General features: G+C 37.4%; 1 protein-coding gene across 1 annotated transcript; it reads left to right on the top strand.

The window, feature by feature from the left end:
* The first annotated feature begins 15,222 nt into the window (after window positions 1–15,222).
* LOC128658210 (uncharacterized) lies at window positions 15,223–15,651 on the top strand. The gene has a single exon (XM_053712743.1). The coding sequence runs from the start codon at window positions 15,223–15,225 to the stop codon at window positions 15,649–15,651; it is 429 nt and encodes a 142-aa protein (XP_053568718.1).
* The last annotated feature ends 1,346 nt before the right edge of the window (window positions 15,652–16,997 follow it).

The following is a 16,997-nucleotide window of genomic DNA, read 5'->3' as shown; positions in this document are numbered from 1 at the left end:
ACCACCGCTCACGGACCCCGCCGCAACTAAATAAAGTGTTTAACCCCTAAACCGCCACCACATTATATTTATTAACCCCTAATCTGCCCCCCTACACCGCCACCACTATATTAAATGTAGTAACCCCTAAACCTAAGTCTAACCCTAACCCTAACACCCCCTAACTTAAATATAATTTAAATAAATCTAAATAAATTATTCCTATTTAAAAATAAATACTTACCTGTAAAATAAACCCTAAGCTAGCTACAATATAACTAATAGTTACATTGTAGCTATTTTAGGGTTTGTTTTTATTTTACAGGCAAGTTTGTATTTATTTTAAATATGTACAATAGTTATTAAATAGTTATTAACAATTTAATAACTACCTAGTTAAAATATATACAAAAGTACCTATAAAATCAAACCTAACCTAAGTTACAATTACACCTAACACTACACTATAATTAAATTAATTACCTACATTAACTACAATTAACTACAATTAAATACAATTAAATAAAATTATCTAAAGTACAAAAAAACCTACTAAATTACAAATAATTAAATAATTACAAGATTTTTAAACTAACTACACCTAATCTAATCCCCCTAACAAAATAAAAAAGCCCCCCAAAATAAAAAAGCCCTACCCTACACTAAATTACAAATAGCCCTTAAAAGGGCTTTTTGCGGGGAATTGCCCCAAAGTAATCAGCTCTTTTACCTGAAAAAAGTACACTACCCCCCCAACATTAAAACCCACCACCCACACACCCAACCCTACTCCAAAACCCACCACAATGTAATTGTAACTTAGGTTAGGTTTTATTTTACAGGTACTTTTGTATTTATTTTAACTAGGTAGTTATTAAATAGTTAATAACTATTTAATAACTATTGTACCTAGTTAAAATAAATACAAACTTGCCTGTAAAATAAAAATAAATCCTAAAATAGCTACAATGTAACTATTAGTTATATTGTAGCTAGCTTAGGATTTATTTTATAGGTAAGTATTTAGTTTTAAATAGGAATAATTTATTTAGATTTATTTAAATTAAATATTTAAGTTAGGGGGTGTTAGGGTTAGATTTAGGTTTAGGGGTTAATAAATGTAATATAGTGGCGGCGGTGTAGGGGGGGGCAGATTAGGGGTTAATAAATATAATGTAGGTGGCGGCGGTGTAGGGGGGGCAGATTAGGGGTTAATAAATATAATGTAGGTGGCGGCGGGATTTATTAGAGTTGCGGTGGGCTCCGGGAGCGGCGGTTTAGGGGTTGAACACTTTATTTAGTTGCAGCGGGGTCTGTTAGCGGCGGTTTAGGGGTTTAATATGTTTATTAGAGTTGCGGTGGGCTCCAGGAGTGGCGGTATAGGGGGTAAACTGTATAGTATAGTGTGGGTGTTTAGTGAAAGGGTACCAATAAAGCTGGGAAAAAGCCGAAGAGCAGCGAGATCAATGACTGTTAGTTAACAACAGTCCGCTGCTCATCACTCCATACTTGGTGCGCAGCTTTTTGACAGATTTTTTGGTAATTTTGGAGAACATGTTCAGGTCCGCGGCAGTGATATTAGGCGATCTTAGGCGAGCGTCTTGGTGCGGCGAATGCAGGTAAGTTGACAGCTTGATAAGTAGGGGCCATAGTGTCAAAAACAAGTGTCAAAAACAGGTTAGGATAGCTTTGCTCATGTTCATGGGGAAAACTCATCTTGGTAAATCATGTAACCCTATTGTTGTATGGTAAAATGTAGAGTATTGTATTTGTGGAGCTGCCAAGACATCTTAATGAATTAGGTGTAAAGTGACATAACTAGGTTTTGTCAATGACAGGGAACTGTATGGGGTGAGTAGACACATTTACTGACTGCTGTGTATGGGGGAGTGTATACATTTGAATGGCAGATTTGAGTGCAGGAAAAGGGAAGGCACAGTCAATAGGGGCACAGTTATTGATATATGTGTGTATGTGTATCTGGGGGTTTAGTTCACTGCTCTGTTTGTGTTGCTGGCAATGTGGACTTACATTACTGTATGGCATTGGCATTTTGGGGTTTAATGGTCATTGTAAAGTAAAATAAAATGTCATACTCTCATTAATTAGAGCATATATTTTGCATTACTGTTCCTTGATTACTATGCATTTAATCATTGTCCATTGTCATCAAGTATTGCAGCTCCTGAGCAAGAAACAGCTTGTGACTGGCTGACTGTGATCTTCTTGGGAGCTGCAATACTTATGTCTCCTGTGAGGAACTTTGCCATTGTGTTTAATGCCTTTGCAGATGTAAAATCAAAAGTAAGCTTGGGTTAATAATCCAAAGAAAAAATTGCAATAGAATGTCCCATTTCTGCATTAGAAAATATATTTTGTGTATTGTCCCTCCTGTCGCTAATGTCCACTTCATGTGGTCACAAGCCCCACAGTGAATTTTTGAATGTGAGGTACTCCCTCTATATAGGGGTGCCCTTGAATTCCTATTGGCTGAATTTAAAATTCAAATCAGCGAAAAGAATTAAAGCTTTTTCTATTGGCTGATTTGAATTTGAAAATCATAAAATAGGAATGCAAGGGTACGCCTATATAAAGTTGATACCTCGCATTTAAAATTCAGTATGCAGCTGGTGACCACATAAAGAAGACATCAGTAACTTCCACGGCGTATCAGCTTAGTCTCAAACAGAGAAATGCCAATGTGTGCTGCGGTCATGTGTCAGCATGTGTCCAATGATGTGAGCAGATTACCATTTGATTGTGGGGACAATTCTCACAGCGTATTTAAAAATCAGAGCGCTCTGATATAAAAAAATAAAACAAGACTGCAGCGCACTTTGGTGTTTCACTGTTTGAGACTAAGCTGATACACAGTGGAAGGCTGGAGAGAATATTTGAGGCTGCAGTTTGTATGTAAATAGAGAAATCACTATCTAAAGAGGATTTCGGATTCCGGTGAGTTCACACTGCATCACGGATGTATAGTTGGGAGACATATTCGGCACATTAACTTAAAATTAACTGCCACAATTGTATGCCATAAAGGCCTTACTATCTATACATATCTTGCCACAACAGGAGGCCACAGTGTCTTTAACAGCACTTTGTTTATAATAGTAACTCATCCAAGTGACCTTACTCTCAGATTCGACTAAAATCGGAACGGAACATTGTTACAAACAGTCACAAAGGGGCAGTACAGTAAATATATATATATATATATATATATATATATATATATAATTTATCGCAACATACAGTATGTTCCAGTTTTTTAATATAAGATTTCCTTTTTTTTTTTTTTTTTTTTTTTAAATATAAATTTTTATTGAGACAAACAAATGAGAAATAAACAACAACAGATAGACAAGTGCAAGTCATTACAATTGTATACTTTCAGATCATTGAGGGCACACAAGATTATTAGTAGTAGGTATGTACTCGAGTAAACTTTAAGTATTCATTGCCCACTGTAGAGTAATATTACTTGCCTATAAATACTATGTCTCTATTTTACAAGTTTTAAAGGAAGTGATAACTAAAAGAAAAGCATATAATGCGATATAATGCGATACACAGCTCTCAGGTGGTTTAGCATCAACAGGTTTATATAGGGATGAGTAAAAATTCAGAGATATAAACAGTAATCTTGGTCCCGGCATAGATTTCAATACACAGTTGGATAATCATAGATATATACAAATTTGTATGTTTGTGTTTGTCTAGAAATAAGGTGAGGTAAGAAGGAAGGGGGAGGGGAGAGGCGGCGGAGGTCCCAGTCAAGTGGGGTACACTAGTGTTTTAGGTTAGTGTAGTTTAGTCTGGAAAAAGAGTAAGCCATGGATGCCAGATCTGGAAGTATTGATCAACCTTTGTCAAGTACCCTGAAAGAGTATTGTTCCATTAGCCTGATGTGTCTAACTATGGATAATACTTGTGTAAACGTAGGTGGAGTTTTATTTCTCCATGCTCTAGCTATGGCCAATTTAGTCGCCATAAAAAGGTAGATTGTGAGTGCGTCATTGTGGCTATTTAGAGTAGGTATTGGCATGTGTAGAAGAGCAATCTCCGGCAAGTAGGGGGGAATGATGTGGAAGTCACCTAAAGTGTTATATATTTTCCTCCAGAGAGGTTGAATTTTTGGGCAAGACCACCAAATGTGAATGTGAGTACCTATTTGTCCACATAGCCTCCAGCAAAGAGGGGTTTGGGACGTATATGCTGTATGTACAGGGAGTGCAGAATTATTAGGCAAATTAGTATTTTGACCACATCATCCTCTTTATGCATGTTGTCTTACTCCAAGCTGTATAGGCTCGAAAGCCTACTACCAATTAAGCATATTAGGTGATGTGCATCTCTGTAATGAGAAGGGGTGTGGTCTAATGACATCAACACCCTATATCAGGTGTGCATAATTATTAGGCAACTTCCTTTCCTTTGGCAAAATGGGTCAAAAGAAGGACTTGACAGGCTCAGAAAAGTCAAAAATAGTGAGATATCTTGCAGAGGGATGCAGCACTCTTAAAATTGCAAAGCTTCTGAAGCGTGATCATCGAACAATCAAGCGTTCATTCAAAATAGTCAACAGGGTCGCAAGAAGCGTGTGGAAAAACCAAGGCGCAAAATAACTGCCCATGAACTGAGAAAAGTCAAGCGTGCAGCTGCCAAGATGCCACTTGCCACCAGTTTGGCCATATTTCAGAGCTGCAACATCACTGGAGTGCCCAAAAGCACAAGGTGTGCAATACTCAGAGACATGGCCAAGGTAAGAAAGGCTGAAAGACGACCACCACTGAACAAGACACACAAGCTGAAACGTCAAGACTGGGCCAAGAAATATCTCAAGACTGATTTTTCTAAGGTTTTATGGACTGATGAAATGAGAGTGAGTCTTGATGGGCCAGATGGATGGGCCCGTGGCTGGATTGGTAAAGGGCAGAGAGCTCCAGTCCGACTCAGACGCCAGCAAGGTGGAGGTGGAGTACTGGTTTGGGCTGGTATCATCAAAGATGAGCTTGTGGGGCCTTTTCGGGTTGAGGATGGAGTCAAGGTCAACTCCCAGTCCTACTGCCAGTTTCTGGAAGACACCTTCTTCAAGCAGTGGTACAGGAAGAAGTCTGCATCCTTCAAGAAAAACATGATTTTCATGCAGGACAATGCTCCATCACACGCGTCCAAGTACTCCACAGCGTGGCTGGCAAGAAAGGGTATAAAAGAAGAAAATCTAATGACATGGCCTCCTTGTTCACCTGATCTGAACCCCATTGAGAACCTGTGGTCCATCATCAAATGTGAGATTTACAAGGAGGGAAAACAATACACCTCTCTGAACAGTGTCTGGGAGGCTGTGGTTGCTGCTGCACGCAATGTTGATGGTGAACAGATCAAAACACTGACAGAATCCATGGATGGCAGGCTTTTGAGTGTCCTTGCAAAGAAAGGTGGCTATATTGGTCACTGATTTGTTTTTGTTTTGTTTTTGAATGTCAGAAATGTATATTTGTGAATGTTGAGATGTTATATTGGTTTCACTGGTAAAAATAAATAATTGAAATGGGTATATATTTGTTTTTTGTTAAGTTGCCTAATAATTATGCACAGTAATAGTCACCTGCACACACAGATATCCCCCTAAAATAGCTATAACTATAAACAAACTAAAAACTACTTCCAAAACTATTCAGCTTTGATATTAATGAGTTTTTTGGGTTCATTGAGAACATGGTTGTTGTTCAATAATAAAATTAATCCTCAAAAATACAACTTGCCTAATAATTCTGCACTCCCTGTAGAGTAACAGGGACAAGGTGCCACCTGACAGTAAGTTTATAATAGAGCTCCCATAGGGTGGCACAGTGGAGTAATTTTCTAGTTAGTTGGATCCTACTGTTCCATACACTAAGATCAACTATGAATCCAATCTCTTTCTCCCAAGCACTGTGTTGGGAAATCTTGTGGAATGGTTTAGAAGTTGACAGGAGGTTGTAATGTAGGGACAGGGAGTGTTTAACAGAATGTGCATTATTCCACAATCGTTCCCATGGCGAAGGAGTCCTTAGGGCTTTCCTCGGATATCCCCATGAGCGTAGCCAAGAACTCATACGAAAGGTCTCAAAGTGTAGTTTCAGGGGTATATTAAATTTGATACACAATTGGGAGTGTGGGATCCAAACCTCTGTCTCGTAGAAGTCCTTGATGGTCTGGATGCGTAAGTCCTGCCAAAGGTCTATGTGTGCTTCTGGCAATGAGAACAAAACTGCCTTTATGGTTAGAGCGGGGGAAGGGTGTGTGGAAATATATGGCTCATGTCGGATAGAATCCCAGAATGTCAGTGCGTCATGTATTATGGGATACATTTGACCCAATTTATGTCTATGATGTGTGGGTACCCACAAAAGATCAGATAGTGTTAGGTTGGGGGGAAGCATTGAGGATTCCGCTAAATACCAGCCTAACGAGTGTGACTTGTTATTGTTCCAGTCAAGTAAGTGTGAGAGTCTTGCGACATTAAAGTATGTCAACAGGTTTGGGAGAGCTAATCCTCCTTGTGTGTGAGGCCTTTCTAAGGTGTGTCTTGCGGTCCTAGGGCGCTTATCTCTCCATATGTAGGTAGTGATCATGCCTTGTAGTTTATTCAAAGTGAGTCTCGGAATGTTGTATGGGATGCATCTATATAAGTAGGTTATCTTTGGGAGAAAGGACATTTTAATAGCTGCCATCCTGCCGGTCCAGGATATTTCTTTAAATTCCCATGTATTTAGGAGTTTATGGAATTCTGTGAGCCTGTCAGTGAAGTTTTTTGATATGGTGGTTGTGGGGTCTTGGGTTACACACACTCCCAAAACCTTAATAAAGTCAGATTTCCACTGGAATCTATGTGACGTTTGTAAGCCTCTAAGAGTCTTGGCAGGTATGTTTATGCATAGGGCCTCCGTTTTGTCTATATTTAATTTGTAGTAGCTGATGGAGCTGAATGTGTCTATGATGCTGAATATCTGTTTTAGGGAGTTCGCTGGGGAGGTTAGAAATAGGGTTATATCATCCGCATAGAGTGAAATCTTATGCCTGTGATTTCCGAATGTCAACCCCTCAACCTTAGGGTCTGTGCGAATCGCTTGCGCTAAGGGTTCTATAGCTATCGCGAAGAGAAGGGGTGAAAGGGGACAACCCTGTCTCGTTCCATTGGAAATGTTGAAGGTTTCTGATTGGAAGCCCGTGCCTTTGATTCGTGCTGTGGGATGGGAGTATAATGCTTGTACAGCTTTAATAAAAGGTGCAGGGAAGTTAAAAATCCTCATTGTTTCCCATAAATAAACCCATCTCACCCTATCAAAGGCTTTCTCTGCATCCAGAGACAAGGCCAAGAATTGGACCTCGTCCCTGGATGCTATACTAAGGAGATCTAATATGCGCCTAATGGCATCTGGGACTTCCCTGTTTGTAATGAATCCCACTTGATCGGGATGTATGAGTGTGTTAATTACTTTTGACATTCTATTAGCTAATAATTTGGCATATAACTTTATATCAATATTAAGGAGGGAGATGGGTCTGTAACTACTGCAATATTCTGGGTTCTTTCCTGGCTTGGGGATGGTGACTACTGTCGCCTCGAGGAATTCTGCACTAAAAGCGCCCTTTTGCATAATCTTCTGGAATACTCTACATAGTATGGGGGCTAAGATAACCTGGTAAGTTTTGTAAAACCGTGCCGTGTATCGGTCCGGGCCGGGAGACTTCCCTAATTTGAGTGAACTAATTACATTGGTTACTTCTTTGTTAGTTATTTGGTCTGTTAAGGTGGGGAAAAGTGCTGTGTCGAGGACCGGTAGATGAAGGCTTGTGAGATAGTCAGAGATGTCTGATGGAGAGGGGGGTGAAGAGTCCAGTTCTGATTCTATATTGTATAATGTTTGGTAAAAGTCCTTGAAAGCTTGACCTATATCTCTTGGGGCGCAAACTGGGTGTCCGTCTTTGTTTCTAATGGTCAGTACCCTCGATTGTGCTGTGCGGTAAGATATCCTTTTTTTACACAACGAAATTTGTGGTTTTTTGAACAGGGGTATTTTTATTGTGTATAAACCTAGTTTTTTATTTCACCGGTGGATTATTTATATATACATTGATTTCATCTGTATGTGGAAAATTAATATGATACTTTACAACATTATCTTACTAGTATTTACAAATAAATTCATTTGGAGTCCCCCAGGGATCCGTACTGGGCCCCGTTCTTTTTAATATTTTTTAAAAATGACTTGGAGCAAGTATTAAATAGCGACATCTCTATTTTTGCAGATGATACTAAGTTAAGTAAGGTCGTTAGGTCAGAGCAGGATGAACTTTCATTACAAAGGGATCTGAAAAAATTAGAAGTATGGGCAAGTAAATGGAAAATGAGATTTAATACAGAAAAATGCAAGGTTCTACATTTTGGAAGTAAAAATAAGCAGTCAACGTATTTTTTTAAATGGGACAAGACTTAGCCAAACAGAGGAGGAAAGGGATTTGGGAGTAGTAATAGATAACAAGCTAAAGATGGGTGCACAATGCAGGGCAGCGGCTTCAAAGGCTAATAAGATACTAGCATGTATTAAAAAAGGCATTGATTCAAGGGAGGAAAGCATAATTCTGTCACTATATAAAGCCCTGTTAAGACCTCACCTAGTGTATGGAGTGCAGTTCTGGGGACCGATTGCAAAAAAAGATATTGCAGAAATAGAAAAAAGTTCAGAGAAGGGCCACAAAGCTAATAAGGTTTGATTACTTTATATAAATATATTCAAGGCTCTTATTCAGAGATGGCAGAAGCTCTGTTTATTCCTAGAAAATTGTTTCTGACAAGAGGTCACAATTTAAAGTTGGAGGAAAGGCGATTTAATCTCCTGCAACGGAAACGTTTTTTCACTATAAGAGCAATATAATTGTGGAACTCATTACCAAAGGAGGTAGTGAATGCCAATCAAGGGAAACAAAAGGCAAAGGCTAGAACGGCTTGAAACGAAAAAAATCCTTTATTTGCAGGCGTGCTAAAAAGTTAAACCAACAAGGGTAAAAAGTACAGACACATCAAAAAAAGTATTAAAAACTGAACAGTGAGACACACATCCTCTCAGAAAGGATGCGTTTTGGGTTGCCCCATATTCACATATGTCTGAGAAGGATATCCTGTTCATACTTAAAGCATTGCTCGCACATACTACACCTGATTACCATTTACTGCTTTGCAAGATTGCGAAAAACTTAACACCATTTTTACAATGGCACTCTACATTTAAATAAGGCATTGCTGTGTTGATAGCAACAGTCTATACTTGTAAAATATAGTATTGTGTTTTAACACTTACTTTGCATAGGCTTATATAAATAGATAAATGGATGAAGCTGAATTAAGCTTAATATTGTTTCAAGTTTTGGAATTTAAAATTCAACGACAGCTCCCGTAATCAGAGATTCTGTTGTCTGTTTTAAGTTTATTCATAAAAATTGCTGTTTATAAAGCTTGCTATTTAAGGACACAGTCTAAAGTTTTAAAAGTTGTGAATAAACTACAACATTAATATATGCCTATAAAGATGTAAACTTGCTGTATCTGTAAGTTAATAGTTATTCTATTAACAAGCAACAGTATATAATAAGTTGCAACAATGTATTTACATCTTTCCTTAATGTGAAATAGTATATATGTGTAAGTGGAGCAGAGGTAAGTTGTAAATAATTTTTTATTGTTTATATAGTTTAGAGTATATTGACACCTCCAAAAATCAGAGATTCTATTATGTATTTAGTTTCCATCATAAGACTTGCTATTATTGGACTATACCTATGGTTGGGAGTAACACCAACTATATATGGAATTTAAGTAGGATATATGTCTATAAAAGAACTTGTAGGCATGTGTGACTAAATACAATGTACCTAATGGTAATATTGATTATCATCTTATTTAAATAAGTCTCGTTATACTCGATTATTGACACTCCAGGCCTACAGTCATTATCTTTTTATCCTGGATTATTTGATAGTTAAATTCAAATATTGACATATGTGGATAATGGGAAACAAAAAATTCAATGGTTACATATGAACAGTAATCCTAAATAAAGAGGATTATATTATTGAAGCTATGCGCCAACTCAATGACAAAGAGACCTATTCTAGTATACAAGGAAACCCAAAGAGCCAGATTCAGGAGCAGATTTGGTCTATTGTTGATGAGGGTGTAGAAAAAGGATATATAGATAATAAGACAGCTTCATTTCTGTGTGTCCCCCACCCTAAAACACCAGCCTTTCACATGTTCCCTAAGGTGCATAAGTCACTGGATGCCATCAAGGGCAGACCCATTGTCTCTGGGATAGGGTCAGCCCTGGAACCACTCTCGGAGTGGGTCGACAGTGTTCTGCAACCTATGGTGGTCCAGCTATGGAGTTACCTTAGAGATACTAAACATCTTTTAAACTTACTCTCTGACTTTGAGTGGAAGGATACCCATAGCTGGATCACCATAGATGTAGTCTCTCTCTACTCTTCCATTGCACATGTGTGGGGTTTGGAAGCTATCAAGTATTTTTTGGATACAGCCACCACATTTGATTGTAATCAGGTTGATTTTTTTGTAGGTGTAGTACGATATCTCCTTGAACATAATTATTTTGAATTTGAGACCTCATTCTATCTCCAAGGAAGTGGGACAGCCATGGGCGCAAAATTTGCGCCATCCTACGCCAACTTATTTCTAGGCTGGTGGGAGGCCTCCCACATCTTTGGAGATAGAAATAAATTTAGACCATCTATCTCCTTTTATAGGAGATTTATGGATGATCTTATCATGTTGTGGAATGGCACACATGAAGAAGCGGTACAATTTTTGGAATACCTCAATGCTAATGAAATAGGCATTAAATTCACCATGGACGTCCATAATACAGAGATTAACTATCTAGATATAACATTGTAGGCAGATACAATAACCAGTAGAATCGAGATTCGCACATATCGTAAACCTATAGCGAAAAATAACCTTCTTCATAGTTCAAGCAATCATCCCAAAAATATGGCCAGAGAGATTGCCAGAGGGCAATTTATCTGAATGAAACGTAATTGCTCATCAGAGGTTGCTTACTATGACAAATGTGAGAGATTAAGTAGAGACCCCATACAAAGAGGATATAGCACTAAAATTATCTCAAAGGCACACAAAAAAAGACTGTATCTCACGACAGCACCTTTTAGAAGATAAAACCAAAAACTTGGATAATACAACCAAAAATGATAACCAGGTGACCTTTGTCACGAACTACAGTGACCAATACTACGAAATCTGTAAAATAGTCAGAAAATATATGTCAATCCTCTTAGCAGACACTAAACTTAAGAGGTTAGCTAACTTGGGCTGCAGGTTCTCCTATCGTAAAGGGACCACTCTGGGAAATATTTTGTCAGCTACAGTACTCCCAAAAAGAAGTGGAGGGAGTAGTTGGCTTACACATAGAGGTACATTCAAATGTGGGAAACATTTGATGTAAAGCATGTGATTATATCCTGGTCTCCCCCCAATTTGAATCATACAGGACAGGACAAACATTTAATACCTCACAATGTATTAACTGCAGCATGTGCTATATTATTTATCTCATATCATGTGTGGAATGTAAACTGCAATACATAGGCCTCATAATCCAGGATAAAAAGATAATGACTGTTGGCCTGGAGAGTCAATAATCGAGTATAACGAGACTTATTTAAATAAGATGATAATCAATATTACCATTAGGTACATTGTATTTAGTCACATATGCCTACAAGTTCTTTTATAGACATATATCCTAGTTAAATTCCATATATAGTTGGTGTTACCCCCAACCATAGGTATAGTCCGATAATAGCAAGTCTTATGAAGGAAACTAAATACATAATAGAATCTCTGATTTCTGGAGGTGTCGATATACTCTAAACTATATAAACAATAAAAAATAATTTACAACTTATCTCCGCTCCACTTACACATATATACTATTTCACATTAAGCAAAGATGAAATACATTGTTACAACTTGTTATATACTGTTGCTTGTTAATAGAATAACTTTTAACTTACAGATACAGCAGGTTTACATCTTTATAGGCATATATTAATGTTGTAGTTTATTCACAACTTTTAAAACGTTAGACTGTGTCCTTGAATAGCAAGCTGTCAGGAATTGACTTGTGAACTGTGCCTTTAAGATAAGATCTCCTTCCCACTTTAATCCCTATTTAACTTCTCCACGTCCCAGAATTCATTGCTTGATTATTAAAGCAAATTAGGGAAGTATTCTTGAATCTCCCTTCCACTCTTCATTATCTTTGAGCCTTCATTTTGACTTGTTAACTTGTTCTAACTTTTGACATTTTTCACCTAACTATTATCCAGTCTACATTTTTTGGGAACTTCTCCTCTCATCGTGGAGCGCAACAGTTACCTGCAGTTACAGCTGAGATTTATCTCAGCACGGACACAGCTTCAGTGGAGACACGCTCAATGTACTGACGTCATTCCGCTCTTCCTTCACTTCAGAGCGCAGCATGCCTGTCTTCAGTCAGACGCTAAGATCTTAGCTAGGACACAGCGCCAAACAAACTCTCTCCTACTTCAAAAACTAATTACAACAAGGTATGTGCACCAACATTATAAAGAATAGCATGCTCTTTACTAAATAATGGTAATGCATTACTTATTTATGTGGATGTATTCTATATCGGCTTGACATACAGCTCTCCACTTATTTCTACTTTATATCCGGAAGCAAAATGTTACAACCTCCTGACAAACTACCTTTCTTTATGTCTCTCTCGTTTGGCTCAGTCAAACAACGTATTAACCAGCAACTGAATAGTCTCCAAAGGATCTCTGCTCTAAACATTAAAAGATCTACTTAAATTCATTGATTTATATTTTAATGTTGATATTGTTTTCTACCTTCTAAACGTTTCTCTGTGTATATATATATATATCTTATTTATAGTTACTAAAAGGAAATATTAATCTTCACTTAAACTCAAGAGAGTGTCACAAATTGAGAGTCAATCAGTTTTGTGACTTAATAAACACTTATCTTCAAATAAATTTGCTCTCATTCAGGTTCCCATTATCTAGTTATGATAATTGGGAGAAAATGATAGCATACATTTACTTAAAATGTAAAATGATTTTTTACTTTCAAATTTATATTTATAGTTTATTACAGAATAATCAAGCCAATTAAAAATTAATTATAGTCACATATTTCTAGGTTTCTCATGGATCCTATAGAAATGTCCAACCAAATCTCCTCTCTTAATCAGAAGGTGGAAATTCTGGCACAAGGCTTAACTGAGATTAAAAATGAGAATAGCACACTAAAACGTATTCTCAATGAATATGTTACACAAAAGTCTAATGAAATGCCAGAACCACAAGTTAATCCCCCAATACCCTTCAGTGGTGATCGAACGAAATTTCGTGAATTCAAGAATGCCTGTTTGTTATTATTTACCCTGAAACCAAGAACCTATCGCACAGATAAAATTAAAGTTTTTACAGCTATCTCTCCTATCTCTCAGGAGAGCCCAGAGCATGGGCGGATAGGTTTCTTGAAACAGAAGACCCAATCCTAAACTCCCTAGAAAACTTTTTTTCTTACTATGGCTGTACTTTATGATGATGTTAATAAACAGCAGACTGCTGAACAAACAGGGAAAAGGGGCAATGGAAGATTACATAGCGGATTTCCAGCTTTGGGCTACTGACTCCCAGTGGAATTCAGTTAGCCTGAAAAATCAATTTCGCCTGGGTTTATCTGAACATCTGAAGGATGAACTTTCTAGAGTGGAATTCCCAGAAACCTTGGATGCCCTAATTAAGCTAAGCATAGCTATGGATAGGAGATTTCGCGAGAGGAAGAATGAAAGACAACATTTTGAAACAACACCTAAAAAATCATTTCATCCTTATCAAGAGAAAACCCATACATCTCCTATACCAATGGAAATCGGTACTATTCGGGGTCCCCTTAGCCTGGAAGAAAAACAAAGAAGACAGTCAGCAACTATGCCTTTATTGTGCTAATATGGAGCATGATGTAGCCACGTGTCCAATCCTCTTACGTCAAAAGAAGGGTAAGTTGACACTTAACTATGCAATTGGTAAACCTAAACATCCCTCTCATTTTTCAATAACATTGTCATTACAGTGGGATCATCTACAGCTGCAGAATGAAGCTATTATTGATTCAGGAGCAGATGGTATCTTCATTGATGAATCAGTTGTAAAATTAAATAAAATACCTATTGTGCAGAAATCATCTCCTGTTTTTGTAAGAGTAATAGATGGTACACAGATATTGAAGGGACCCATCACTCATCACACAATACCACTATTAACCATCACACCAAATGGTCATAAAGAATTTCTAACATATGATATCATCCCTAGTTCAATTCATCCCTTAGTCCTTGGTTATCCATGGTTACAAAAACATAACCCATCCATAGATTATATTATTTGGAAACATGTTTTCCTTACTTAACTATAGGACACATAACTTCTGTATTACCTGATGAATATCAGGATTTCAGCGATGTTTTTAATTTAAAAAATGCTGAATCTCTCCCACCTCATAGGCATTTTGATTTTCCTATCTACACAAAACCAGGGGTTGAAATACCCTCAGGAAAAATATTTCCTCTCTCACAAAAGGAATTAATACATATAAGAGAATATTTGGATGAAAACCTTAGAAAAGGTTTCATTTCCCCATCTTCATCACCAATTGCCTCAGCTATTTTCTTTGTAACTAACAAAGATGGCACTCTCTGACCAATTATAGATTATCGAGCCCTTAACGCTGTCACGATTAAAAATAGGTACCCATTACCACTCATCCCGGAATTAATAGAACATCTCAATGGAGCAACCATATTCACAAAGTTAGATCTAAAAGGTGCATACAATTTAATACGTATGAAATCTGGAGATGAGTGGAAGACAGCTTTTAAAACAAGGTATGGGTTATTCCAATACAATGTCATGCCCTTTGGTCTGACGAATGCTCCTGCCACATTCCAGTTCTTTATTAATGAGATCTTCAAAGAACTTATGGATGTGTGCGTTATTGTCTATCTAGACGATATCCTCATATATTCTAAAAGTTTAGTAGAACATAGAAAACATGTTCGATGGGTTCTATCTACCCTGAGAGACCATCAATTATATGCTAAGATGGAAAAATGTCATTTTCATAAAGACACCATTAAATTCTTGGGATACATAATCTTTCCCAAAGGAATTCAATTGGATCAAGAAAAATTAACAGCTATAGCAAATTGGCAAACTCCCACTTCATTGAAATCATTACAAAGATTCCTAGGTTTCACCAACTTTTACAGGAAATTCATAAATCATTATTCCACTATAGTTCAGCCTCTAACCCGTTTGACTGGTAAACAAAAATACGTATGGGATTCAAAGGCAGAACAAGCTTTTCATTATCTAAAAGATAAGTTTACAACAGCACCCATTTTGCGCCTACCTGATCCTGATCTTCCTTACACCCTAGAGGTGGATGCCTCAAATGTCGGAATAGGTGCTATACTCTTACAACCTGGAAAAGAGAATGCACTTCTACATCCCATTGCTTATTATTCCTGAAGATTAACACCGGCAGAGAGCAACTATTCAGTCGGAGTTACTCGCAATGAAATCAGCTATGGAACATTGGCGGCATCTTTTAGTGGGAACTTCACACCCTTTCCAGGTTTTTACTGATCACAAGAATCTTCAATATCTTAAGAAAAATAAAACTTTGTCTTCAAGACAGGTTTGTTGGGCTCTATTTCTAGATTGCTTCAATTTTACACTCACACATATACCTGGAACAAAGAATGTAAAAGCTGACGCCCTTTCCAGATCTTTTGAAACTACAGAAGAGTCCCAAAGCAAGACATATATTATTCCTCCAACTAAGATCATTGGTGCAGCTACTTTAGAAACATCTGACCTATACCAAGCTCAACACACGGATCCTGACATTCCTCCGATTTGCACTCCTGATTCCGACTCTGGGTTATACATGAATAATGGCCTGATATATGTTCCAATATCTTTAAGAGAACAGATCATTCAGCAACATCATGATACCCCTTTAGCCGGTCATCCAGGCATCAAAAAAACAACTGAACTTGTCAATAGGGAATATTGGTGGCCTCAGATGAAAACCACCATTCATGCATATATATCTAATTGCCAGATTTGTGCTAAGAAAAAGAAGGAACACCATAAACCCTTTGGTCTCCTAACACCTCTACCCATACCCCAAAAACCTTGGGATATGATAGCTCTTGATTTCATCGTAGATTTACCCATATCAAATGGTCACAATAGAATAATGGTTGTTGTGGACCATCTAACTAAATTGGCTCATTTCATCCCTTTGAAAAGAACACCCACAGCTTTCACAACTGCAAAATTCTTCAATAGTCATGTAGTTAGGCTACATGGATTAACCACAGTTTATGTACTGACGTCATTCCGCTCTCCCTTCACTTCAGAGCACAGCACGCCTGTCTTCAGTCAGACGTTTAAGCTAGGACACAGCGCCAAACAAACTCTCTCCTACTTCAAAAACTAATTACAACAAGGTATGTGCACCAACATTATAAAGAATAGCATGCTCTTTACTAAATAATGGTAATGCATTACTTATTTATGTGGATGTATTCTATATCGGCTTGACATACAGCTCTCCTCTTATTTCTACTTTATATCCGGAAGCAAATTGTTACAACCTCCTGACAAACTACCTTTCTTTATGTCTCTCTCGTTTGGCTCAGTCAAACAACGTATTAACCAGCAACTGAAGAGTCTCCAAAGGATCTCTGCTCTAAACATTAATAGATCTACTTAAATTCAATGATTTATATTTTAATGTTGATATTGTTTTCTACCTTCTAAACGTTTCTCTGTGTATATATATATATCTTATTTATAGTTACTAA

This window comes from Bombina bombina, chromosome 1 (assembly GCF_027579735.1).
Source record: "Bombina bombina isolate aBomBom1 chromosome 1, aBomBom1.pri, whole genome shotgun sequence".
In the NCBI taxonomy this organism is placed as follows: domain Eukaryota; kingdom Metazoa; phylum Chordata; class Amphibia; order Anura; family Bombinatoridae; genus Bombina; species Bombina bombina.
This window is presented reverse-complemented; position numbering and strand designations above follow the sequence as displayed.